General features: G+C 48.1%; 2 protein-coding genes across 2 annotated transcripts; one reads left to right on the top strand and one right to left on the bottom strand.

The window, feature by feature from the left end:
- The first annotated feature begins 4337 nt into the window (after nucleotides 1–4337).
- Nucleotides 4338–5810, top strand: LOC125758296 (uncharacterized). The gene is given in 2 exon segments (XM_049415331.1): nucleotides 4338–4405; nucleotides 5021–5810. Coding segments are annotated over 2 exon segments (858 nt in total).
- Nucleotides 5811–14473: 8663 nt separating this feature from the next.
- LOC125758295 (putative nuclease HARBI1) lies at nucleotides 14474–16201 on the bottom strand. The gene is made up of 3 exons (XM_049415329.1): nucleotides 15871–16201; nucleotides 14924–15482; nucleotides 14474–14825 (listed from the first exon to the last, which is right to left on the bottom strand). Exons 1-3 carry the CDS (start codon nucleotides 16199–16201, stop codon nucleotides 14474–14476), a joined length of 1242 nt encoding a protein of 413 aa, XP_049271286.1.
- Between the last annotated feature and the right edge of the window lie 11063 nt (nucleotides 16202–27264).

Genomic DNA, 27264 nt, shown 5'->3' with positions numbered 1-27264 from the left:
GGAGCCGCTTGATAGCGCTTCTGCCAGTGTGGTTTAGCCGTGGAGAAGGAGAACGTAAATGCTGCTCAATGGCGCAGAAGAGCGGAGAAGCTTAACTCATCGGATCCCGAAGTAGTTGCCCGGCAAAATAAATATACATGTGCCGCATAATATGTATACGATGTGTGTGTCATTGGAGCAGCAGTAAGCATGATAATCAAGCTAAGCCTAGACAATCAGGAAAGCTAAGAACAATCAGCTGAACCTTTGCTAACGCTACGTTATCCTGGTATAGCCGAGCTAAGCCACTGCAACATTTTTTCACGTATATTGGTTACGCCACCGACGGCGGCGTCGCTCAACGCAGGAACGGGCGCCTAAGACCTGCGCTCTAAAATGCTCAGTTATCTACGTCGCAGTTTATCTAAATATCCAAAGGAAACTAAGCTTCTCTCGTGTAAATCGTTCATTCGTCCAGTAGTTGACTACGCATCTGTCGTTTGGAACGCATATATGCAGTGCGAGATTAACAGGCTAGGAGCAATCCAGAAAAGAGCGGTAAGATTCAAATGTCATCGTTATGACCGCGACTACTCACCCTCTTCTAATCTATCGCCACTGAACTTAACTTCGCTGTATTCGCGTCGCTGAATAAATTAAGTTCTTGCATGGCATTGTGACGTCTTCAGTTAAACTATCAAATGACAAGAACTACATAAACTTTGCACATCAGTCAACGGCGAGAAGCTATCACAACTTCAACTTGACGCCTTACTGTGCTCAAATTGACGTGTTCAAATTCAGTTCTTTCCCCGTTCCATTGACGAATGGAATTCGTACCTGGTTCTGTTCGTTCACGCCCATCACCCAACACCCAACTTCGTAGCTGACATCCATGACATGTGTCTTTAACACACCCTCGTCTATTTGCCATTGGTGTTGCATTGTTTGTTTTTGTATTTTAGGGGCGAAGCTCCTTAGGGTGCGGGTTGTTCCCTCCTCGGTAGTAGTAGTAGTATGTAGCCAGCTCTAGTTTAATGAACTGCTCACTAGATGAGCAATTCACTAGATATCATAATTTACAAGACATCGTAGTGTTCCTTGGTTTAATCACACTAAAAGACATACTTTGCGGACGATATACTCTAGTGAGCTTGCAACTTTTCGTCTTAATGTACATGATAAAAAAATTATTTCTATGAAAAACGCAAAGCACACCTTGAGCAAGATGTTTGGTTTTGGGACGCTTTATGGGCAGTAAATGCCGTGCATTGTTCGTGAAGCCGGAGCACTTGCACGATCGCGTTCTGTTCGCTTTCGTTGGGCACGCTACCGACCTCGCGTCGTGGAACGCGAAGAGGAACGCTACGCGCTTCGTGTTTTCCCTCTAGCCTTGCCGTTGATTCTCACAGGGCGAGGGGGGAACGTGGTCGCTCTTGGCGCGCTCGCTCTTGGCGCGCTTTTTCTTTCGCTCGGGACCGGACACTCCCTGCATTTCACCGCTCACAAAGCGGTGATAATGAAGGGACCACGTAAACCAACAGTACAATAAAAGTTTGATGTTTAATATATACTGGTGTTTCACACTCTTTATATGATGTACAGGGCGAATTTCACGGAAGAGTTTCACAGTTTACCGATGATTTTCTCCGGAGTTTCGCCCCACTCATCATTCACCCCGTGGATATGCTGTGATTTTTTTATTCATGTTCATCACATGTTTCTGCACTTTTAGCCTTGTACAATCACACATCTGTGTTATTTTACCTGTTTGCGCAATATTCATTGTTGTCAGATAAAATTCGGCGTATCTTTGTATACCCACTCTTGCCATGGCGCACATTTGCGATCCAGTACGTATAAATAAATAAATAAATACATAAATAAATAAATAAATACTGCCTAGCGTTCTCACATTCCTTCCTCTGCTTCCACCTCGTTCTCTCTGGTATGGAGAATGAGAACGTATATAGAAAATCCAGCAGGCCCACTCACCGCTTGTACACGTACAGCATGTTTAACGTCCTGTTCTTTTCGTCCTTCGTCTGCCTTAGCTGTAGTAATGGTTTCTGTGGAAAGCAATGTAAGCATACTAAGTCCACCTTACACAAAAAAGTCACAGTTTCGCCGCAAGGGCGAAGCAATGAATGCGATAATAAGAAATTTATTTTCCATTTGGCACACCAAGAACAAATTTTGTCAAGATCAGACTGCAAAACACTCGCATCATCTGCACACGACATTTCTGTTTGTAAGAAAACTGTTTCTAAAGGCACGTCCACATCATGCGCTGATCCGGAAAGCAGAGAGGCGGATCCAGAAAGCGGACGCGGATTATCCGCAAAAGCGGAAAACTCGTGGCTGCTTGCCCAGATCGCTCCCGGACCGATTTCCTCCGCGCGGAAAAGTTGGCCGCTTTGGCCGCAGCCAATCAGGGCCCTACACGCGCGCACGGCATGGCGACACGTTCATCGTGAATTGGTGGGTTGCTCCGCCCTCGCGGCGGAGCGGGCAGATGGAAGCGCGGTCGGTCTGAAGAGCCGCGCGCCCTCGCTGCCTCACCGCTTTGAAAATCCGCTTGCCCGCTTGCGTGGTCCGCGTCCGATGTGAACGTGCCTTATACTCGTTTCTTGTTTCAATACCAAATTTGGTTTACGTATTATGCAAAAGCTTTTGTGTAAGGTCTTCGAGGCTGACTAATATTACTTCGATTTTTCTGCCATATACACCTGCAGCAATTTTGCCAAAACATTCGATGTTTGCATTTTTTCCATTGCAATATTGCGCGACGTATGAACATCTGCGTACGTTATACTTACTGTTCTCAATCTACTCAAGGTATATTTTGCGCAAAAAATATTTTTAGACCGCTGATACACTTTACAAGAAAAAAACACGGATTTCCAAAAATCGTTATTTTGGTCCACATTGAGACGCAATTTACACCACGTGGTGCTCCAATTTAAAATCAGCTTTATACCTTAATGGAAAGCAAGTAAACAGTTATTCGTATACGGCAAGTTTTATAATTTCAATTTTGTTTTAGGGAACAAAATAAATTTCTAAGTTCCCCATTGACGGCAGTCTTCCCATTCGGTCATGAGGCAACTTCCTCATTGAAGTCTCCCATTGCCGTCAATGGGGAAATTCAAAAATTATTTTCTTCCATACAACAAAAACTGTAATGATAACACTTGCCTAATAAGAGTAACTGTTCATTTTCTTTCAAATAAGCTATCAACTGATTTTTAATTGGAGCACCACGTTGTGTAAGTTGCATCTGAATGTGCACCAAAGGGACTCGTTTCTGATAATCGTTATTTTTTCTTGTAAATTTTATAAAATGCTGTGGTATGAAATTATTTTAACACACGATATATATTCAGTACAGCAAGTGTACACTACGCGGGTATTCATAGATCTAACCTAAATAACTTTATTTGGTCCTGAGGAGGCGATGGCCCCCTACGGGGCCTCGTCTGCGGGCCGCGCGCACGACGGGATCGGGAATTGAAACTCGACGGCCAGGTCGTGAGCCCTCTGGACGGCCCGAAGTTGGTCGTCCTCGTGGGGGCTTGTGAAGAGTGTGTCCCAGTCCTTTTCTGTGGTTGGAGACCCGTCGTTCGCGCGCAACTCGGGGCACTGCGACAGCATGTGTAGTAAGTCACATCGCAGTACGCCGCATCGGTGGCATACCGGCCTTAGTTGGGTTCTGTCTGTAGGAGACGGAAGGATAGCAATTGTGGTCGTTTTAGTCGAGGTTGAGGTAACGGAAGCTTTCGCCGTTCGAGACTATAGTGCTGACAGATTTCATTATAGGTCTGGGGTTGGTTCCGGAGCCATTTCTCGCCCTTGGGCCGTGGGCCGCGCTCTCTCCTGACGCGGCGAGTAAGGTCTCGCGCCTTGGAGTGGAAAGCTCGTTGGCGTTTGGGACGAGGGGATGGGCGTCGGAGTCCATGTGGCCCGGGAACCAAAATAAGTGCTTGGTGTCATTGCACGCGGCACGTGAGAGCACGCTGGCTGCTTCTTTACAGACCAAGCCCACACGGAAAGCCTGGACCGCGGTTCGGGAATTGGTGTAAATTGTAGTGAGCGTTGTGTTCGCCATTGCTAATGCGATTGCTACCTGTTCTGTGCGGTCAAGGTCAGAGTTTCGGAGCTTAAGTACTGTGAGGAGTTCTCCTAGTAGCGAAGTTACAGCTGTTACATACTGCTTTTAGTTGGGGTATTTTGCTGCGTCTACAAAGGCGACCGAGTCGGGCATAGCGGCTGCGGTCTTTAGTAGAGCGGCGGCGCGTGCTTTACGACGACCCTGGTTGTAATCCGGGTGCATGTTACGTGGGAGTGGAGGTACTAGAATGCGGTCCCTGATCGAGTGTGGCAGGGTGCGTTCTCGTCGGTTGGAGAAAAGGGAGGTGATGTTCAGGTGAGCTAAGAGTTGTCTGCCTGCCTCTGTGGATGATAGTCTGGCTAGTTGAGCTACATTTTGAGCTTCGGCGATTTCACTGAATGTGTTGTGAATGCCCAAGGCCATGAGTTTTAGGGGCGAAGCTTCTTAAGGTCGAGGCTTGTCCTTTGTCCCGTCGTAGCCAGCCGCTAGTACTCGGAGCGGCCACTAGATGGCTCTGCGGCGCTCGCTCCACACCGACGCGCTCTCTCGTTCGAGGAGGAGGAGGAAAGGTTCAGTAAAGCAAAAGGCGCAACTTCTGCAACCCTAATTGGGAGCACGGCTCAGCGCCACTCTCGTTGGATAGGAGACCGCTAGAGGGCCACAACTGTAAACCGCGTTCGCTCTCGGCGCGCTTTCGCTCTCTTTCGACAGTCGTCAGTCTGCGTGCTTCGATAATAATAAAAATATGAACGAAGAAGACAACGTGGCAGAGCGGAGGGCTCCCAAAGCGGCTGCAGCGCAGGCTCGTCGTCAAGACCTGTAGGTGAGAGCTCGAGAAGCTGAAGCGGCACGGGCTCGCTGTCAACAACAACAAGCCACCAATCCAGAAGCGGTGAGGGCTTGCGCAACGGTGGCGAAACACGCACAAAGACAAGCGGACCCGGAGGTGAGAGCCCGCGAAGCGGCGGCGGCACGAAAGCGCCGGCAAGCGGATCCCGAGGCGGTGCGGTCGAGGGATGCTGCAGTCAAGCGCCTCAAGCGGTCGCTACCTGAGGTTGGTGGCACCGATGCGTACTTTAAGCGCGACTTTCTAGATCGCAGTATCGGCCACAGCTGCATGGTTTGCGACCGCTTGTGGCTCGGCAACAATTTGACCACCATTTCCAGCATCGGAAACGAGCAATCCCGCGCCAACGCCATCGCCGTTCTACAGCGGGAGTATGCCGCCACCAGTCAAGAAGATCACAGTGAGTACACAGTGTGCCCTACTTGCAAAGGCTCTTTGGTGACGGGCAAAGCCCCGGCGATGAGCGTGACGTATGGCTACCGCTACCCGCCCAAACCGGATCACATGCCCGAGCTCAACCCGTTGGAAGAACGCCTGATCGCTCCTCGCTTGCCCTTTATGAGCATCAGGCGTTTGACGCATGGCAGCGGCCAACACGGCATCAAGGGCCAAGTGTTGAACGTACCCATAAACGTGCAAAACACGTTGCAGTGCCTGCTACGAAACATCCCCGACGACGCGGCCTTCGATGTGCACCTCAAGCGGCGGCTCGTGAACAAACCATCGTGCAAGGAGGGACTCATCAAGAAACGAAACGCGCTAGAACGTTCTCCGCTTTAGTAATACCTAAAGATCAAGGTCAATTGGAGTCGCCTCGTGCAGTTTGACGATGACGTGCAGTGCGATGACGACGAAATTGAGCCGACGCCATAGGTAACGGACCTCAAAGACCCGTTGCAAACTGTCACCGGTCTCAACGCCATGAGTCGTACGATGGTGTTCGACGATGGCGCCGGCTGCGGCGGCGCTGCGGCGACGGCTGCTGCTGAACGAGGGTTAATGAAAGGCACGCACAGTCTCCACGTGGCACCCGGCGAAGGTCAAGCGCCCATCTCGCTGCTCTTTGACGAGTACGCCGAAAAGCTCTCCTTCCCACAGATATACTTGGGCGTACCTCGTCAAATCACCGGACCCCTACCGACGCCGTTCACCAAGGCGAGCAGCGAGGTCCGCCGGACCGACCACCGCGGAGTGTGCCCCGAGCACGTTTTCTGCATGGCCATGAAGGTGATGCGACAGAACGTATCTGACAACAGGATGACCTTCTGAACGAATCGCGTCACCAGCTCGTTCACGCGGCAGCATTTGGAGAGCGGCGGGCGCGAGTTCATGAATGAAGTGCTCACCCGCGACCTCGCGTTCATGCGGGGCGTCCCCAACACGGTGCAATACTGGCAAGACCACCGCAAGGAACTCTTTGCGATGATTCGCCAGCTGGGCAAACCGCACGCGTTCCTGACGCTTTCTGCCGCGGAAGTACACTGGGACAGGCTCCTCGAAACTCTGCAACGGCTGCGAGTGAGACCCGAAGGTGTGGCTCGGGTATTGGAAGAGCTCGACTGTATGCAGCGCGTGAGACTCGTCAATAACGATCCCGTAACGTGCGCCATATACACTCACCGCATCTTCCACGTCATCCTAAACGTACTCAGGCACAAGCGGTGATCTCCGTTCCGGCCCTACGTTGTCGTCGACTTCTTTAAGCGAGTCGAGTTCCAGCGGCGCGGCAGCACCCACATCCACACCATCCGCTGGCTGGACAACGCGCCTGAAGAAGAGTTGTGCTCCTCCGACATGCCACGGACCTTGCAGATGGTCGAATCCTTGCTCACCTTGGACACCGATCTACTGAGGCGAACGCGTACGCAGATTCACGCGCACACCCACACGTGCTACAAGCAGGGACGAACAAAGTGCAGGTTCGGCGCTCCCTTCATGCCCAGTAATGAAACCAAGATTTTCGTGCCCATCCCTCCCACCGAAGATGAAGCAGAGAAAGCAACTGCGAAAGCACTACGAAGAAATGCTCGACGCGCTCGAGAGGGGAGAGTTAGACTCATTGGTAGAGTTCCTGGGCGCCTATAAAGTCCGCTCCCACAAGGAGTACATGGACACCTTAAAGGCGGGGTTTGCGCGTCCTTGTGTGCTTCATCGTAGGACCCCTGCGCAAAAATTCGTGAACGCGTTCAATCCGTGGATCGCCAACGTGCTCAACTCCAACATGGACCTGCCAGTGCTCCTGGGCTACTAGGCGTGCGCCGCATACGTCGTGGACTACGTGAACAAGGCTAACCGTGGTATGTAAAACCTTCACAAGGCGGTCGTACAGATCCTCGAGGAGAAACCCGACATGGACTACGCTACCGTGATACGCATGCTCGGCGTCACCATGCTCAAGGGAGTGGAGATGTCGGTGCAAGAGGCTGCCTGGTTCCTCCTCAGGCAAGAAATGTCTGAAAAGAGCCGGGACGTCGTCTACGTTCCCACTTGCTACCGCGAGGAACGCAGGTCATTGCGCAAGACGAATGATGAGCTGGCCAAGCTCAGCGCGTCGTCCACGGACGTTCGGAAGCCCAACATCATCCAGAAGTACGAGGCCAGGCCGCGCGAGATGGACGACGTCTGTCTTGCGGACTTTGCGAGCAAGTACAGGCGTGGAAACGGTGGCACATACGCCCTTCGCGACCACCCCGTGGTCATCAGCTACCGCCATTACTCCGTCAACAGCAGCCTGGACGACTACATGCGAGAGCAGGTCGTCCTCTACGTGCCGTTCCGAAGCGAGGCCGTGGACGTCCTGGAAAACAATATGTACGTGCAACTATACAAAGACAAAAAATCGCTGCGACACAGCCAACGACGACGATATCGTGGCTGAATTGATTGAGCAACACCACCAACAACGAGAAGCAGAAGAAGCTGCCAGATAAGATGATCATCTTGCTGCTGCAGTCCTCGTCCACCACCGCGGAGATGCCGACCTCATCCCGAGTGAAGTCTTGGTGCGCCTCTTCAAAGACACCAGTCCGTGTGCGGCCTTGCGCAATTGCCAGGGCGTCATGGACGTAGAAGAATACACCAACCTCATGCGCATGACAAATGCCGAGCAATACGAGTTGCTACGAGAAATCGTCCATAGACGAACGACGGTCGGTGCACCTCCGTTGCGCGTCTTCTTGACGGGACTGGCTGGATGCGGTAAACGTTTGTCCTCAAGCTGGTAATGGACGTTTACAACCGCTGCAACGAGCACCGCCGCCGGTCCCTACAACTCATTCGTCATCTGCGCAAGCACCGGAATGGCAGCGGTGGCAGTAGGAGGAACCACTGTGCACTCGGCGTTGAAGCTCTCTCGCAGCGAGACCAAGGACGTTGGAGGGGGTTAAGCGACAGCGAGCTCAACACGTTTCGCGTGGCCTTCCGTCATTTAAAGTGCGTCATCATAGACGAAGTGAGCATGCTGTCGTCGGATAACCTCAATGCAGTCGACTTTCGTCTCAGACAAATCACTCAAAGGCTCGATACGAACCGTTCGAAGGCTTCGACGTGATCATATGCGGCGAGCTGCGTCAATTGCCGCCTGTCAGAGCCAACGAGGTCTACAAAAGGTGTCCCGAAGTAAGCAGCGGGCTGTTTGGATCTACTATAAAGTGGCACTACCTCGACTACTTTCCGCTCGTCCAGGTGGAGACCATATCGGAGACGGAACACCGCGCGCGGAGGAAGAGTTACGACTACTGGAGAGCAGATTTGTGACTTTTGGAGAAGCGTTACTTCGTGCACCCTCCGCGTACGAATCTTCTACTCCAACGACGAGGTGAACAAGTTCAACACATTCGTTGCCACCCAGCAAGGAGAAGGAGAAGCTGTTCGCTTGCTAGCTCAAGACACGTTCCTCGGTTGCACGTCTCAAGACGCTCTGCAGAAGGCGGCAGCCAAGGTTGAGCGAATGTCTGACACGGAATTTGCCAACCTACCCAGAGAGATTCTCATCGTCCCTAACAAGCCGTACATTATCACCACCAACATCGATGTCATAGACGGACTTGTCAACGGGGCGGTTGTGCGAGTTGTGCGAGAGCGCAGTAGACGGCGGCGAGTTCCCGAAACGCCTTTGGTTGCAGTTCGATGACGTGGCCGCGACGGGATAGCTCGCTAGCCTTCGCTTGAAACGAATGGTGAACGAAGTTAAACAGAGCGGCCACGACATCGACGCAACGTGGATCGCCATCGAACCACGCGCTACCACGCTAACCTTGGATCGCAAGACGGGCGCTGCGTGCAAGCGAAGGCAGTTTCCGTTCGTTCAAGCCAGTGCAATAACCGTGCACAAATCGCAAGGCGGAACCTACTCGTCCGTCGTTTACCAGTACAACAAAACGCAACCGCAGAGGCCGGTGTACGTTGTTCTCAGCCGCTGCACCAACGTTAACAACCTATACCATACCAACTCAAAGGAAACCATCGCTTCCATCACAAGGACAGCAGCGAAGACAAGGGCATGCTCAACGAGTTTCAACGTCTCGAGCAACACAGATTGCCGACGCTGACGCAGCGGTATCTTCGAGCCTTGCGAGAAGACGTTGACTCTTCGACCGAGTTTACCCGTGTTCTGCTCAACGTTCGATCTCTCAGTGCCCACGCAGATGACATCGAGAGAGATCCCATACTACCCACAGCGGACGTACTCTGCTTTACCGAGACGTGGAACGCAAGAAAGCCGTTCATCAATGGATTCGATCCAATCGTCTGCACCGAAGAAGTAGAGCGTCTGGCGGGCGGTGTCGGGATTTATGTCAAGCTGCCCGAAAAGGCGGAAGATCTCGACTTATCGCTCACCAGCCAGAGGCACAATGGTGAGCATGCCGCTGTGAAGCTCTCCAACGGAATCGTCCTGATGACAATGTATCTGGCACCCAATCTATCCAAAGGAAACATCATGAAGTACATTGACACCGTGCTACGAGATTATGAAGCCACATACAAGAACAAACCATTCATCTTATCTTTCAAACAGGACACAATTCGTAGATGCCAACAATGAAATATCTCCAAGGAAGCTGGTCGTTGTTGGTGTGCCACAAGCAAGTATTTTAGGGCCACTTTTATTTTTGATTTACATAAATGACATCGTACACTGCACAGACAACGCAACATTTGTATCGTACGCCGATGGTACGACAGTTTTTATTACAGGGAGCTTGGAAACAGAGATAGAGGTAATGGCTAATAAAACGCTGTCTGACATAGACTTCTGGGCCTCGGCGAATTTATTAAAAATAAACCCTTCAAAAACGCAAGTAATCTTATATATGCCTAAAGGAAAAACTTCGACAAATAAGATGAATTTATTTCTGGGCTCTCAGCAGTTAGATATGGTAGATTCAGTTAGTACCCTTGGAGTATATTTTTCAAAGCACTTAACATGGAATGTACATATTGATAGCCTGCACTCAAAGATGTCATCTGCCATTGGTGTCCTTGCACGTATGCGATGTATTCTTCCTACTAAGGTGAAAGTTATGATAAACAATGCGCTGGTATCATCTTTGTTACAGTATTGTAGCATAGTGTGGTGTACTACCGGAGTGACAAATTTGCGCAAGTTGTATTTACTACAGAAAAGAACCATAAGACATATTGCTGCTGTACAATATCTGTCATCTACAAAACTTCTTTTTCCAAAATATGAAATTCTTCCAGTGTTCTCTTTGTATAATTACAGGCTGATGTTGTGTTATAAGGAGTTTATTAAGCTTTGTACCAATACCATAATTAATCTTGCTAAGCTAAACGTAAACCCGAGTGTTCGACTGAACAGGCACAAAGAAATGTGGACTGTACCCACCCCTAGAACTGTTTATGATGAACAACAGGGGCGTAGCCAAGGGGGGGGTTGGGGGGGTTCAAACCCCCCCCAAAATTTTTCAGTTTTGCTTGCGTGTATAGGCACGCACACATACATACACACGCACGAACATACATAAAGTATGGTTGAACCCCCCCCGAAAAAAATTTCTGGCTACGCCCCTGATGAACAATCATTGTCCTACAGGCTGCCTTCCCTACTAAACTTCTTAAAGCTCGAAGATTTTGGTCCTTCGTCTAATCAAAACTGTCGCATTAACCGCTTCGCCCATCGTATTCATTTTTCGGAATCATATATATCTCGGAATTTTGGCCATTCTTATTATTGTTGCTTTTCATGTTCATGCCACTTCATGACTATACATATGAACTATTCTCTCTATTTTCAGTGATTTGTATAATAATTTTTGTATTACTTGACGCCATGTTAAACTTGTAAAGTGTATTTTGCATTCATGATTGTCCGCCATCCTGCTGCATTGCCAACTTGTAACGGGGTCGGGACCTCGTCAAGCTCTCGAGGTTTTAGTCCTGTACTCCTCCCATTGAAAGGAAATAAATTGATTGATATATTGATTGATTGATTGATTGATTGATTGATTGATTGATTGATTGATTGATTGATTGATTGATTGATTGACCGATACTGGCGGGAGACTTCAACGTAAACATCATAAGGGGTATTCAGACGGGGGAGGAATGCTCGGGGGAGACGGGGGGGTTGCGTATCACGTGACCGCGACGTCACGGATTAGCGAGTGGGCGTGACCTCCCCGCGCCTCCTCGGAGGAGACGGGGAGGTTTTCCCCGACAGGACAAACAATCCCCCGGCGGCGGGGGAGATAGCGGAATTTCGGGCTCTTGTTTGGCCACATTGTTGCACTTGCTCCTGCTCCTTCTCCAGAGAGCGGCAGTGGGTGGGTGTACAGTCTGTAGCCACGGCGGCCTTTCCAAATACGCTTTTGACTTGCGGCAATGCGATGGCGAAAATGAACGATGAAGCAACTTTTTTCTTTTTTTCACTCGTGGAAGAGTATCCTTGCTTGTGGGACACCGCGTCCGACGACTATAGTAAAACTAACCTAAAGAATGGTGTGTGGGAGAAGATATCCAAGCAGATGATGGAGCGCTACCCCATGTGTGGCCCATATACGACAGGTCAGTGATTTTAGTTTTGTTTAATCTTGATAAGCATTGAGACATCGCACGGTTTTCTTGTTGTCATTGTTGCTGCTGCTGTTGTCGCTTAGCCCGCTCTTGAACCCGACGTCGCCCGTTTACCTTGAAATGACGACTTAAAAGAAAGAGCATATGGCACATGTTTTGTGATATATTGATTAAAAGGCTATAAATAACATGTTCGAAGTTACCTTTCAGACGTTTTTAGAGGGTCGCTTGCTCCGGCAGACTACATAGTTCTCATGCAGAATGATCCGCCTTATACGTGATTTCAGTGATATAACGAGGGAAAATTCTGATAGCGAGTAAAGTTATGGGCACAATTAACACTACTTAGTGCGTATCTTAGTTCACTTCTGTAAGCTGCTAGAAGGGCCCACCTGATGGACAGATCATATTCATTCAAAAAACATTTCTTGGACGGGCTTCTTGAGTCAAGATTACATGCTTTAATTGTATTACTGTCGTTGAATACGAGGACTCCTCTCTTTTTTTTTTCGGTAACATGGCATTACTGACATTATACTTTTACAGTAGGTTGATGTCTGATTCTGCGTAGTGAAGACAGAGGCGGTCTACGGTTTCCTTGTGTTCCGAAATAATAATGAAACGCTCAGATCACTGTCAAATATCAATCGGCTAGATCACTTTCGTTCTTGGCCGTTTTCATGAGAGAAATTTTATGATAAGATAATTTCTTCGTTGACAGAAAGCCTACCAACATCGAAATATACTTATTTCAATTCCGACCAGCCGACTCATTATCAGTATTTGACGGGTCCGAGAGGCTGTGAGCAATTTTAGTAGCCGAGAATAAAAACAAAAGCTGTTGTCAGTGATGTCGCCAGGATTGTGGCTTTGGGCGAGTTCGTCTTTGCAATAAAGAAAAGCTTGTGCTGGCGAGTCAACCCAAGGGCAACGCAGCGTCTGCATTCCTTGTGTAAAAGATCCAGACGAGAAATTTTGCGAAAAGCAGCAGTACACGTGTCTCAAAACCTTCTTCCCACACTTGGCCGTTCCTTCCCGGCCCAAAAGACATAGCCCCAGAGGTTTTTCCCACGCTTCTGTTTGCGAGTAGAAGCTGGGGATAAGAATTCTTGAGCGCCCCCGCTCCATTGTTTGGTTGATGCTCCCCGCGGCGTCAACACCACAAGCGAAAAGAAAAAAAAAAGATTTAGAAAACAGATTTTAAAATAGGCACTGACATGTAGTTATCTCTAAGCCTGACATATTTCTGTCGAATGTGTTTCCAAGGTGGGGCAACTAAGCTTACGCGGTGCGCCACGTAACCTTAAATAGACTATGATAAAAAAATGAAAAGACGCAAAATACTAGAAATATACTAGCCTGATTGTAATGAAAAACATTATTCTCTTTTTTTTTTTTTTGCAGTGCACTGAACGTTGTTCGTTTCATTCTAACGCTTCGTTATTTTCCTATCCTCAGAAAACCTGAAACTTTTTCTCAAGAACAAAAGACGTTCTTTCAGAGAAGAGAAGAAGAAAATCATGCACACAAAAAGCGGTCAACCGGCTGACGATGTATACGTTGGGAAATGGAAATTTTTCAACGCACTGAGATTCCTCGACAATGGGAAGGAACTGGAACAGCGAGGTCGACGAGAACAAAGTTGTGATTATGGAGAGGTAAGAGCACCATGCATCATTGATGAATCGGCAAAAAGTTAACGTCGCCGTTTCTTAAAATTCATTTTCATGTATTCGTTGAACCAAGTATGTCGGAACATGAAGCTTGGGCGACTGGTGCGCCCTGGTTTAGCGAAACTTAATATTGGTGTTTTATATCCCAGCACCGCATTTGCTGTAACTTTCGTTACGTGTGACTGCTGCGTTAAATGCAGCATTGTCAGCTTTGAAAGTTGTTTGTAAGCTAGCCGCGTAGGTCAAGTGCATTCCCTCTGAGTGAAAGGAGAATATATTGTTGTTGAAAAATTTGGTACACGTATTTATTCCAGGAGCGTCAAACATCGCCCGAAGCAGAAGATCTGTCTCCTGCAGATGACACACCTTCTCCAGGCGGTGAAACGTGTGCAACCCCTGCTTCTTCCCCAATTCCACGACAGCCCGCACAAACAAAAAGAAAGAGCGACCCTCAACACATGAAGCTGCTGGAACAGCGCACGCAGGCGCTGGAAAAAATGGCGAAATGCCTGGAGCAACCGCCTACAGATCCCAGCGGCTCGTTTGGGGCAGTAATTAACGCCCACCTCAATGAGATGCCCTTGCTCAAGAAGGCAAAATGTCAAGCGGAACTCCTGTATGTAGTCACTCGCTATTTGGAGCAAGAATAAAGAAAATGAAAGTTGATAAAAAAAAGGGAACAGTGATTTATTTTGTTGCAGATACACAGCCCAATAGCTGTAGTTAGGCTCAGTTGACATGTATATAAATGCAGGCAAAAATAGTAATGTGAAAGCACAAGAAACGGTTGTTACGGGAAGTCTATAATTGTCCCGAACATCGCATACGTCAGGTCGTAGGGTGCCTCAGCTTGGTCACGTCGACACCAGCATAGGTGTCTTGCCATGAGACGGCCCCGTCTCCGCAAAAATAATCACAAAGCCTCTCTCGGACTGCTGCCGCAAGAGCAGTCGAACGAGATTTGTCATGCTGCAAGTTAAAAAACACCTGTCGGTCAGGCGTTGAATTGAGCTCGGGAACCTCAACATTGTCTCCTTGTAGAAGGTTGTGCAAGACGCATGCCGCCTGTACCATTGCAGTAGCCCTCTCTGGCTTTGCGTGGACTCTCGTCAGCAGGAAGCGGAATCTGTGAGCCAGGATACCAAAAGCGTTCTCGGTGACTCGGCGCGCTCTGGAGAGTCTGAAAATAAAAAGAAACGCGAGCTAAGGAAATATGCTGCATAAACCAGGTATTTGGGTGATGTTAGAACAAAATATGGTAGCAAAAGCAGTAATCACCGGTAGTTGAAGATTTTTTGCGCCGATGACAGCTGAGTACCACCAAAAGGCTTCATTAGATTGGGCGACAACGGGAAGGCGTCGTCCCCAACTATGGCAGGTGGAAGCAGCAGGTTGGCTTGTCCAGGTACGTCGATGAAAGCAGGCAGCCCGGCTTTCTTTCTTGCGATGGCACGCTGCAGAGGTGTCGTCTGCCAGATGGATCCATCTCCTTGAGATCCAGGTGCTCCGACATCGATATACAAGAACTTGCAGTTGTGGTCAACTAAAGCAAAGAGAATTATACTGTATGTCTTCTTGTAATTGAAGTAGACCGATCCGCTCTTTGCAGGCTTGACAATGGCAACGTGCTTGCCATCAATTCCACCCACACAAGTAGGAAAGTTCCACCGCTCGCCAAAGCCTCGCGCTATGGTCGTCCACGCCTCCTCTGTCGTTGGCGACTTTATCAGTTCTTTTTTTAGTGCAATGTATATGGCTTCACACGTGCTGGCAATTATGGTGTTCACAGTACTGTGACCAACACGGAACTGCCGACTTAATGAGTACTGGGACTCCCCTGTAAAAAGAAAGAGAGAGAGAGAGAGAAGAACGTGAGACCATTAATTTGCACGCACACACAAAATAACAGAAAAATTAAAGTACTTTCAAGGCGCGGATTCCAAGCGAATACAAAACTGTGTGGCGTCGCAACATGCACCAATAACTTCATACAATAAAAGTGCAGTGGATTTCGAGCAGTAGAATGGCAATACGACGGAGAAAACTTTTGTTCGTTGCAGTCTACACGATTACTACATCATGACACTTTGCGAACATTGATAACGATCAAAGCAGAAAGGTGTTGTATTTACGTTTAGTAAAAAAAAAAGCCTGTGTTTCCATCACTCAGCGATATGCACATGCGATATTGCTCATGCGATATTGCTATGAAAATCGGTACATACCTGATGCCAAATAACGCAGCGTCAGTTGCAGGCGAGTCCTCGCGCTCACCGCGAGGCGCATATTTGTGTCACCTTTTTCAATGTGTGGTCTGACAGAAGCAAGAACCCTCTCGAATACGTCGTGCGGCATCCGAAGCAATCTTCGGTATTCATCGGGGTCTTGCTTCAGCAGGCAGTCGTAGAGCTGGTGCTGAATTCCCAGGGATTTTTCCTGCATCCACCCTTTCACCCAGCAAGATCGCTTTCGAGACACGAAGTAGGCGTCATCATCTTCTGTTTCTAAAACAGCAGCCATCATAGTGGCGTACCGACGCTTCATGGCGACTTCCATTTCGATTCGCGCTGCTTTCCGCACTCTCGAAGCGCACTGGTGGTTTCGGCGTTAGCAGCAGGTGAAACGGGCAGTACAAGCCACCACAGTAGTCTGGTAACACTGGTCTCCCCCTCCGTTCGCCCCGTCCGTGTGAGTGGGGGGCATTTGTGGAAACTTCTCCTCGCGAGCTGACGTCACTAGGCTCCGCCTTTTCCCCCCGACCATTTCTCCTCCGTCTGAATACCCCTATAGACGACACCTCGCTTATACAACACAGGGGAGCTTGATATGCTATCAGATGCATATCATTCGATAATCTACAACCAACGACTATCCGAGGAACCTGCATCGATCTCATCTTTGCAAACTTTACACTACACCCAGTCGAACAACCATTGTCGCTTCACTTCACTGACCACAAAGCAGTTATAATGAAGGGACAACGGAAGCCGCATCTCACTAACATATACGGTGAAGAATAAATATTTATGTTGTGCATGTCCTGTACCACCCCCGTGTTTGTCACGTCTTTACATGATGATCGAGTGGGCAAATCATACGGAGGATTCACGCTTTACCAGATTTACCTCCCGAGCTTCGCCCACTCATCATCATTCACCTCGTGGATATGGTGTGATTTTGTTTAGTGTTCGTGTGGATGAGTAGTCCTAGTACCTGTTCGATGCCTTTACGAATGATGAGGTTTAATTTCTTTTCATTACCTTTGTTCCAGAGGTGAGCTATGGCCACATAGTTGATATGGCTCATGCGAAATGCGGGGAAGAGACGCCGTAAGTTTTCTTCATAGTCCGCCTCTTTTATTGGCAGGTCGTCTGATTACATTTGACATGGATTCTGCTTTTGCTGCTATGCGTTCTATGCTGAGATTATTTATGCCGTCCTCCTGCAGTACTGTGCCTAGAATTCTTACCGAGGCGACTTGCGGTCAGGGTGTCGGAACGAAATGTTTTTCGTTTCGGTTTTAGTTTCGTTCCACCGCAAAAAGTTCCGTTCCGTTTCTGTTCCGGAACGAAAAAAAATGTTCCGTAACGGTTCGTAACGGTTTTTAATGTAAAAATCTGAAGTTCAGGTAATCATAAATAACAATAGATTTGCGATGTAGTACTTGCCGTCCTCTTTGGAAAGTGGGACAAGGGTAAAACACGTTCCTCAGAGGAGCGGAAGCAACTCTACCATGAATTTCTACCAACTTGCACAAAGCAGTATTACTTTCAAAGTCATAGTATTTATTTTATCAAAGGACAAATACAATTTTTTAGTGGGCTCAATGCTTCGTGTCAAGCGAGTGAGCACGATCTCAGAAGCAGCATGTCACTGAGTGTACTCTCTGATGACCGATACCGCTGTTCTGAAAAAAGGATCTCCAAGAATGCGCGCACCAAGCAGCACTGTCACAGCGAAAGCTGGAAGAGCGGACTTTGTGGAGCCAGTTGTAGAGTCTCTTGGGGCAACTAATACAAGTACACATGCAAGGTACCCTCTACGTCATAAATCATCCCAATTTTTCTGACGTAGTGAAGTTTCTACTATGCCACTTTTCCTCATTCTTTGGAGAATCGTGGTACCCACTACACATCTCTTCGGCATTATATGCACTTTGTGGTGTGGCTGATGATGATGAAGACTTATGGCCGACACTTTGCAGTGGGTAGGAAGCAGTGTTGCGGAAGGGGCGCCTCCATTCTATTCCAATTCCATTGCAGGGAATTAGGACTTGCCACAATTCCATTCCTTTCAATTCATCGGAAAGAAAAAACTTAGCCCATTTCCACCCCGGGAATGGCCGGGCAGTTCGATTCCATTCCTGTAATTCTTCAACGTAGGAACGGCTTCTTGATAGTTTTATCGAGTTAACAATGAACGCCCCACAAAGCTGATGCCATCAGATGCATTAAGAACTGCAAAAGTACGCAAAACACGTTACCGAGGTCGAGGGATAGTAGCTTGGTGACATCTCGTGCAGTACAACAACCGTACTAACTCCCATAGGGGCAGTTCTTCCGCTACCTATAGTATTTGCATGATAAGCATGTTTTAACCAATGGTAATGTTTTATTATTGTTTAAGCTTAAATGTGTTAATGCTAAAATGACGACGTAGCGTATTTGTATACTGAAAAAAGTAGTATTCAAGTAGACTAAGCAGTCTTACCACGCGTCTGGAGCGGTCGTGAATATGGAGAAAACTAAGATTTGGTTAATGGGGCACAAATCCTCTAGATCTGCTGGTATTAGTTGGAAAAGTGCACCTCTCGGGCACCTTGTGCATTTGCATCGAATACGGAACACTGGACGGCACTGCTCGTGAGCATTGATGGTTGTCAAGCGTGCCTCGCAAGCATGGTTGTGGTGAGGAAAACTTTCTATGCTCGCATGTGCGCAGGCATGCAGTGTCTTATTTGTCGCAAACGTTATTTACGTGTGTCAGGTACTAAACTTCTCGTGAGATAAGGATCAGGCTGTGCATAGAGTATTCTCCACTTTCGTGGGGGGGGGGGGGGTATCAATGCGAACCACCGCGCAGGGGTAGTTTGTTTCTCCCTTCAGTATCTGCTGGGATAATGCATTTGTTTGTACACTAACTGATGCCTCTGTTTGTAGTAGGCGCGTTGGTTATAAATGTACCGTGTTTGTAATCAGCGAAGCCATTTTAAAAATACTGCTTTATTGTTAAATTCGAGGATCTGACTTACTAATGTTTGAACTTTGAAAAACAGCACGTAGACGAAAACGAGCTCTATTTTCGGAAAAAGACGTAATTCCATTATCATTCCATTGCGTGCAAAATGCGCTTAATTCCATTCCCATTCCATTCCTCCAAGGGTTCTCTCCATTCCATTCCGGGGTAGCGAAAATGTCGAATGACTTCGGAGTCATTTCAATTCTGGAGTGGCGACTCCGCAACACTGGTGGGAAGCATTAAACCACACACTTTGCGCTATTAGCATCGTGTGATGACTCTTTGTTATTTTACTCTTCTGCCACGCTATATTACATATGTTATCATGATTCCTTGCCCGACATGACGCCTGTATAGAGTATTTTTGCGAAGGAGTTAAAAGCACCAGCGTGGCACTGTGGTGGAAGACCCGGCTGCCACGCAGAGGGCGCGGGTTGAAATCCCATCCGACCCTAGAAATTTGCTCCTCATTCCATGTTGTCTTATTTCACGCGATGGCGGTCATGGACACTGGCGGCGGCAGACAACTATGGCGCCAAAATCAGCCGTTGTGATCTCATAACAACTTTCGCTGTAACAAACTTCAGCGCCGACAATGCCCTCTACACTTTGACCTTCGTCACAGGCGCGCAAAAGTCCACTAACGTTAATATAAACATCTCTGGTTGCCACTATTTTCGTTTTTCGCACAATTTCAACATATCTTTGCTTTGGAATTCCTGCCTGAGGTACGCGCTAATACAGCACCTGGAGATATGCTCACATTGCACGAGCTCAGTTGTTCCGGATTGCGAAGTTTTCTCGTGAACCGAAAAACGATTGAAAAAATTTTGGTTTCACTCTGGAACGAAATAATATATAAAGTTTCGGTTACGTTTCCGTTCCGGTCAAAAGTATCGTTTTTTTTTTCGTTTTTCGTTTTCGGTTTTCGCTCCGTTCCGACACCCTGCTTGCGGTATACGCGTACCGTCCCCGGTTTGTAAGTTAATTAGTATGAAGGGAGGAGCCACTTTGGGCCTCGATTGGGTCTGCAATGAAGTAATTCGGATTTAACAGCTGATAGTTGGAAGCCCGTTTGGTCTAGGTAACTCTGCACCATGTAGATTGCTTTCTGTAATCTGCGTTCGACCACACCTTGGACGCCCCCCTTACTCCATATGGTGATCTGCGTAGAAGGCATGGCCGAGGCCGTCGATCGTGCCGAGTTGACGCGAGAGTGCACTCAAGGCAAGGTTGAAGAGGAATGGGTAGATGACAGCCCCTGGCAGGGTGCCTCTGGGGCCTAGCTCATACGTCTTAGAGCCCAACGATCCAAGCTGGATGGTTGCTTTCCGGTCTCCCAAGAAGGAGCGTATGTATTTGTAAAAACGGGGGCCGTGGCCCGCTCCGGTTATGGACCGTAGGATGTGTGCGTGTTTAACTTTGTCAAATGCCTTTTCGAGGTCTAGTGCTAGGATTGCTTTGGTGTACCACGTCTTAAAAGAGTACCTGGTGCTTTAGCATTAACACTACGTCTTGTGTTGACATGGACGGCCGAAAGCCAATTTGATTGAGGCGAAGGAGATTACGTTCCTCCGCGTTTTAGTATGGTTGCTCGTTTGAGTATGGCGTGCTCGGCCACCTTGCCCACACACGAAGTGAGGGAGATGGGTCGGAGCGCGCCTATCTCGAGGGGTTTACCCGGCTTTGGTATGAGAACTGTTGCGGCTTCTCGCCATTCTGGGGGTACTCATTCATGTGCTTTGTGAAAAGATCGATGTCTTCTTCTGCTAGATTTTTAAGCAGTTTGTTAGTTACGCCGTCTGGGCCTGGGGCCGAGTTGCAATATAGGTTGGGGAGTGACGCTCTTATTTCCGCGCGCGTGAAGGGGAGAGCCCAATAGGTCGTCGCCTTCTTGTGGTGGTGGAGGTGAATAGTCTGCGTCAGAGCTCTGTTCAGTGCATAGGTAACAGGCTGCGAGTTCGTCAGTGATTTCAACGTCGGTCAAATCAGCTTGGCGAAGCTTGTATATTAGTCTGCCTATAGTTAACTGTTTTGATTTCGTGGGTTTGTCACCTAGGAGATGTTTGAGTATGTTCCATTTGGAGCTTTTGCGCATTTGTAAATCTACCCAGTTGCATACCTCATCCCAATGCTCTTTAGCCAGCGTACGGCTATGCTCTTCAGTGTATTGTTTAATTCTGCAATCCTTTTACGAAGGCGTCGGTTGAGCTTTTGTGTTTTCCATTTCGCTTGGAGCGCTTGCTGCGCCTCGATGAGGTGAGCAAGACGACTGTCCATGCGTTCGATTTCGCGTGTGGTTTCGATTTCTTTAGTGACTTGGCTACGTCCTCTTTGAGACGTGCGAAGAGATCGCGAGAACTCGCGTAACTGTTTTCGTCGTTCTTTCTGATGTCGCGGAAGTGACCCCAGAACACAATGGAACAAAATTAATGAAACCATAGAACATTTTGGCAAAATTGTTGTAGGTTCATATAGCACAAAAATTTGCAGTAATATTATTTAGCTTGGAACACCTTACACAAACGCTTTTGCTTATTATGTAACCAAATTTGGTATTGAAAAAAGAAACGATACTCTCAGAATAAATTTTCTTACAAAGAATTCCCAGACGCAGGCCTGTAAACAGGAATTTTTTAGGGGGGTCCACCTGCTGAAAACCATGACTATTTGAGAAAAACACATATTTTCAATATATGTTTTTGGTAAAAACACCTACTTCACCACCCTTTCGGGGGGGGGGGCGCCTAGCCCCCCCGCCCCCCCCCTGGCTACGGGCCTGACCGGACGACATTCAGGGAAACACGGAAGATGCGCTTTTGCACAGCCTAAACCTACAGGACCAAATCCTGGCCGTCCAGTGCGCCCGCGACAGGGCCGTTAGGCTAGACCGGCCGGTCCCAACGGGGGAGTAGTAGGGTGGCGCTGGGCAACCTCTGCGTCTGCACTGGACTCTTAATAAAGTTGTACTCTCTCTCCCACGTGACCAAAAATTTTTTTCTCTCCAAAATATTCTAGCAAGTCACTGTTTTCAATGCAATAAAGCAGAACGATTTCTTTCGAATATATTTGAAATGGTCGCCAAAATGGCTGGGACGTTTGACAAGATTTGACCCACGCGTTAGTACTGGAAGGGCAAGAGACGGCACTAAACTTGCAGAGTCCTTTCCCGGTCCCCGAGTTTGTTCTTGGCAGTGGTACAGACAATTTGATCACGCCTTACACATTATCTGCGCTATCTGACTGAGAGTTGCGTGCAAAGCGTGCTGCTCGTGACGCCCGCCCTTGCGAGCAGTTCTTTACCGGGAAGAGATCACCTATACAAGGATGGATGCTTGGAGCAGGCAGCAGGGCAGTGCCCACACGTGATGGTATGCAAAGAAGCTGTCGCCTTGATATCGCGCGATACCATACATGCTCACTTTTAATTCCTCCTTGAATTACTAGCACAATCCTTGCTATGAGGTGACGTTAGAGATGTAGTTTCGTGCAGAAAATGTAGAACGCGAACTCACTAGACTGTTTCATTGGCGAGGAAAATTGAGCGGGCACATTCCATTGCAGCCACCAGGCTCAATGGCAGCACATAATAATTTAGGGCACGATGTGCTTATTCTGTGTTTTGAAGACGCTTGCATAAATGTCCAGGCGGCTGCCCCGGCGTTCAAACGCCACCAGCCGCGCCAAACTAGACGCGCTTGGTGAATCGCGCTGCTGGATGGTGGTAAGGAATGCTATGAGCCTTATAGCCTGCTGTTTGCTTTATAGAAAATGTCTTAGTGCATTCAACTAACTAGTACAGAAACAGTAGTCTGACATTTTACTTACCTTCCTTTACAAGATCTTTTGTTGGGGCCGCAGTTGTGGGTATGGTCTCGGGATCCACGCTATCATTTTTAATCGGGGTATTCACACAAGGACGTTGTATTGTGGGGCACCAAAGCTTTATGCACGCAGGGATGTCACCTTCGTGGAAATAATATTATTGCTTAATTTCTCCATTGTGGGCAGTTCGTATGTGCAAGCACTCAAGTTATTTTGCCCAAATATTTATAAACATCGCTGCAGCTATAATGCAGCTTATCTAGTTGTACGCATTACTTCATAAAATCATAGAAAAATATTGGCGCCACTTCCACACCGTGAAAGCTGAACAAACTGCGAAGCAAAGCTGAGGATTCGCCTGCCTCTGTTGACGCTAGGCTTGCGTTTGTCTGAGTCGAAACTGTGGGTCCGCGTGTCTTGTTGGCACTCGCCTTGCGTCTGAGGTTTTCAAAACTGGGGGTTCCCTCAGATTCGCTCAAATTTTGCCTCCGCTTCCCCCTTCCGTAGATCTGCGTCTGACTTTCGGGGCTGGCGTTTCGCTTCGCTGGCTTACGCAGAAAAATTAACCCTTCGGCGACGCTGGCATTTACGGGCAAGAAAGCGCTGTCGTTCCAAACAGGCAGCCTGCTCAGCCTCCATGGCGTTCATTTTAGGGGCGAAGCTCCTTAAGGCGGCACCCGTTCGTCCCTCGTAGTAGTGCGTAACCAGTCGTAACGCTAGTACCAGATCTTGACCTCCAAGGTGGTGCCGGTGGGAGATTTTTCCTGTGCGTTGTTGAACAATAAAAAATTCGCATCGTGCGCGTTAACTAAAAGACGAATTCTTCTGTCTCTCATTCCCCATGAGCAGCCATTGGCATGTTCCAGTAGGAAACGTTAGTAGAAGTAGAAGTGTAAGTGTTAGCTAAAAGCCGACTTCTTCTGTCTCCCATTCCCATTAGCAGCCATTGTTTACCTCCAAGGTAGTGCCTGGTGAGATTTCTCCTGTGCGTGATTAAACAATAAAAATTTTGTTCATGACGCCGTTGATTGATGAAATAAACCAACGAAAGACGCCAGATGTTTTCTAAAAGCAAAACGAAAGAACGCCAGATGTTTCTAAAGCAAAACGAAAAGACGCCAGCTGCTTAACGAAAGACGCCAGATGTTTTCTAAAGCAATGGTTTTCTAGACAATGAAAATTCACAGCGTACATGTAAAATTAAAGTGAGCTGCAAGTCGTCATAACTTTTAGGATAAACGCGCCCGATCTCACGTCGGTGATGATGTACTGGGCAGAATTCACGGAAGATTCACGGTTTACCGATGAACCTCTGAAAGCACCGGCGAATCCCTATTACTCCGGACTAGACGAATTCGAAAAAAAAACATGGCTGATCCCTCTGTCATAGGAATCGGTATAACACGAAAGTGAAACGTGTCTTTACAGACGTAATTGAGCATTTGTTGCGCATTCTTTCGCCCCAAGCGCGAAGGAATGAATGCCACAGCGTCAAATTGTAATGTTACGCGAAGAATGCAAACGCACTCATCGGCCATACGGGGGATTTCATGGCCCTGTCGATTGGGCCGCAACTAAAACCAGTTCAAGAGTACACTCGAAAACATGCGTTGCAGGCGTTAGTTGACCATCGCGAGGCTGTTCGTTCGACAAAGTTCCCGCCTGAAGCAGACGATCCGCATATACTGCAGGAGCAGCGGCTGCTGCAGCGCGGTAGAGAGCGGAGTCCCCGCTCTGACGTCACACGGGAGAGGGCGCCACTCGAAGATCTCGAGGCCAATACTCCTCCTTCCGCGCAAAATCTTGTCCGTCTTGGGAGCAAAGCAGCCGCCACTTTACTGCTGATAGTTCATTATAACAGGCCGGTCTTCCCATTTAAGGTTTCAGTCAACGTCGCTCGATCCTAGGGACTAACATAGATCAGCGGATTAAGCTTTTCTCCCACTAGGTATGACTATAACAAAAGGAGGGAGTAAAGCAAAACGTTTTTTTTCTACCATCTTGTTAAATGCAGTACATGGCATTTAAGCCTGCCGAAGCGCTTACACGCAAATCGTCACGGCTTCCTTAACGCCATGGTCACCACGTTCGCTTAAACGCAATTGTGTTGGTAAACTTTGCAGCATATCACCCACCCTCCGCGAGGGATGCTTTTCATGACGACGGTGTATATCCCTATTACTAAATCCTATCGCAGGTAACGGCCTATTGAACACAACAGTGTCGCTTGACTGAGGTGCGCGAGAACGCTATGCACGCTGTCAGCGGACAGACATCCTATCAAATACTCTAGTAGTGTCCTCGTTTCTAAAACTGGCTAATAAATCACTTCAACAGACACGTAGAAAAGCGGACCATGTTGTCTAGATGTACGCCCATCAGCGCAGGAAGGCTCACACCCGCGCAAGTCGTAGTTACTGCACGGACGCTTTCCTGCGAGGACAAAATGTGTACAAGGGCAGACACAAGTGGGAGTCAATTTCAAAATTTTTTTTCTTGCTTAAAACGAAAAGTAATTCGATAAAACTTTGTCATTTTGTGGGGAGTGTACGTTGCTAATAAATGTGCTATTTGGAGCTTTTTACTAGGACCACCTCAATGTTCAATTTACGATTGAACATTGGCCAAAACTAACTTTTATGAAAGTTTGCCGCCAGCTGTACGCACTATTTCGCACTATATGCGGCTGAAAATATTTTGCGCGCATTGTACAACTTCATGACCATCGTCTAACGCAAAGTTTCTCTTTTCACTAAATGTAATCGTTCCAGAAAAAAAGTCCCAACATAGACCATATTTCTCATAATTAAGCCCATATAAAAAAGCACGGTAGCGTCAAAATTGACGAAACGTTTTTTTAAGTGTAAAGTCTATCATTGTTCTGCAGCAAGAACTGCGTCCCGGCCTAATTAAGAAAGAACGAAATTTTTTATAAATTATTTTCCGTGCCATAGTTTCGAGCTTCTCCAAAAACTTCACATGAGCATTACGCTACAGAAAATGTTTTTTTCGCAAAAAATATCTTAGTGGAAGACTTCTCTCTTCACATAGATAGTCTTCAATTTTTTTCAAGCAAATCGCAGGTGGTCGAGCGCCAAGGTTGGGACAGTTGGCATGGAATGACCCCAATACGAACACCTTCGTGCAATCCGTCGTCGTGCAGAGAGAAAGTATTTGAGGACGAGATCACCATCAGACTTGTCTGCATCTCGCCGAGCACTACGACATATATTACGAGACTTCGATAAACTCGACAGACAACGGTGGAGGACATTTTGTGGATCTCTGGACCCCAGGAAGCCTCTGTAGCGAATTTGGCAAGTTGTTCGGAGCCTTCAGACACCTACACAGCACTTGTCTCCTTTCCGAGCTGTCGCACTAAAGCAAGGCCGGAGTGAAGTAGAAGTAGAAGAAGATTATTGTCAATTACTGGTAGGCACTTCCTCCTCACCGGTATCGCTTTCATACTGCGCCTCACCACCATCTTATGACGATCGCCTCAACGTGCCGTTCACTATGCACGAATTCGACGCTACGATTGCCGCCTCCCGACGCTCGTCTGCGCCAGGGCCTGATGGGATCAGCTATTCGGCTCTCTGTCACCTTGGCCAGGAGGCGCGGAAAGTTCTTTTGTCTTTCTACAATTCTACGTGGGACAAGGCAACAGTCCCAGACAACTGGAAGTGCAGTCGCATAGTGGCCTTACTGCAACCAGGCAAGTGCTTACACGAACTTTCTTCGTATAGGCCATTTGCCCTAGCCAGTTGTGTCGGCAAAGTAATGGAACGCATGGTGCTGACGAGACTGGAATGGCTATTGGAGAACAATGTCATTTCGCCAGATTTTATGCATGGCTTCCGAAGGGGTCGATTGTCAATAGACGGCGTCGTTGACCTAGTTTCGTCGGTAGTAAAATAACAACAACGTCGGAGATTAGTAGGCGCAATTTTTAATACGAAAGTGTTTTATGCCGGGGTCCACCAAGACTTCAATGACGTATTTCCGTCACGGAAATGACGTCGCAAAAATATACAAAATCAGATGGCAAAGAAAAAAAGGTACCGTCAACGGGCATCTAACCCACGATCGCTCGGCCCGCAACAGCAGATGCCGGCCACGCTATCCACTGCGCCAAGGTTTTTTTTTCTTTATTCCGACTTACACATTTGAAGTCACTGGTTCTGGAGGCTTTACGAACACGCCTTTTATATCTACCACTCCCCCTGTCGGCTAGGTGGTGTTGATCTGTGGGAGTGGTAAGGTAAAGTAATTCGTCATTGCTGTGGCCTCCGCGACTAGCACCTGTAACGCGTTACGCGTCCGCCCCATTGGCCGCGTTTTCAATAGAAGTTCAACTTTGTCAATGCCTAACACACCACGAGGTGGCGACCTTTGCCCAAGCGCCGTAAAAGCGTCCGCCTCGCTCATCATCACGCTAATACAAAGCAAAAATAGCTGGAACGCGGTGTCTGTAACACCGCGTTCCATGCTCACGCGCTCGCCCCGAGAAAAATCGCGGCCGGGCTACCGGGGTGGCACGACGCGTTTTGCGTTTC

The sequence above is a fragment of the Rhipicephalus sanguineus genome, chromosome 4, assembly GCF_013339695.2.
Source record: "Rhipicephalus sanguineus isolate Rsan-2018 chromosome 4, BIME_Rsan_1.4, whole genome shotgun sequence".
NCBI classification, from domain to species: domain Eukaryota; kingdom Metazoa; phylum Arthropoda; class Arachnida; order Ixodida; family Ixodidae; genus Rhipicephalus; species Rhipicephalus sanguineus.
Note: the sequence above shows the minus strand (reverse complement) of the source record. Positions and strands in the feature narration are given on the sequence as shown.

What these genes read in the sequence shown, in the direction of transcription:
- LOC125758295 (XM_049415329.1), bottom strand. Translation starts at nt 16,201, where the DNA reads ATGGAAGTCGCCATGAAGCGTCGGTACGCCACTATGATGGCTGCTGTT. An exon ending in GCTGCGTTATTTGGCATCAG is followed by an intron (nt 15,483 to 15,870) that starts GTATGTACCGAT and finishes TTCTTTTTACAG; the next exon opens with GGGAGTCCCAGTACTCATTA. An exon ending in CAAAAAATCTTCAACTACCG is followed by an intron (nt 14,826 to 14,923) that starts GTGATTACTGCT and finishes TTTTATTTTCAG; the next exon opens with ACTCTCCAGAGCGCGCCGAG.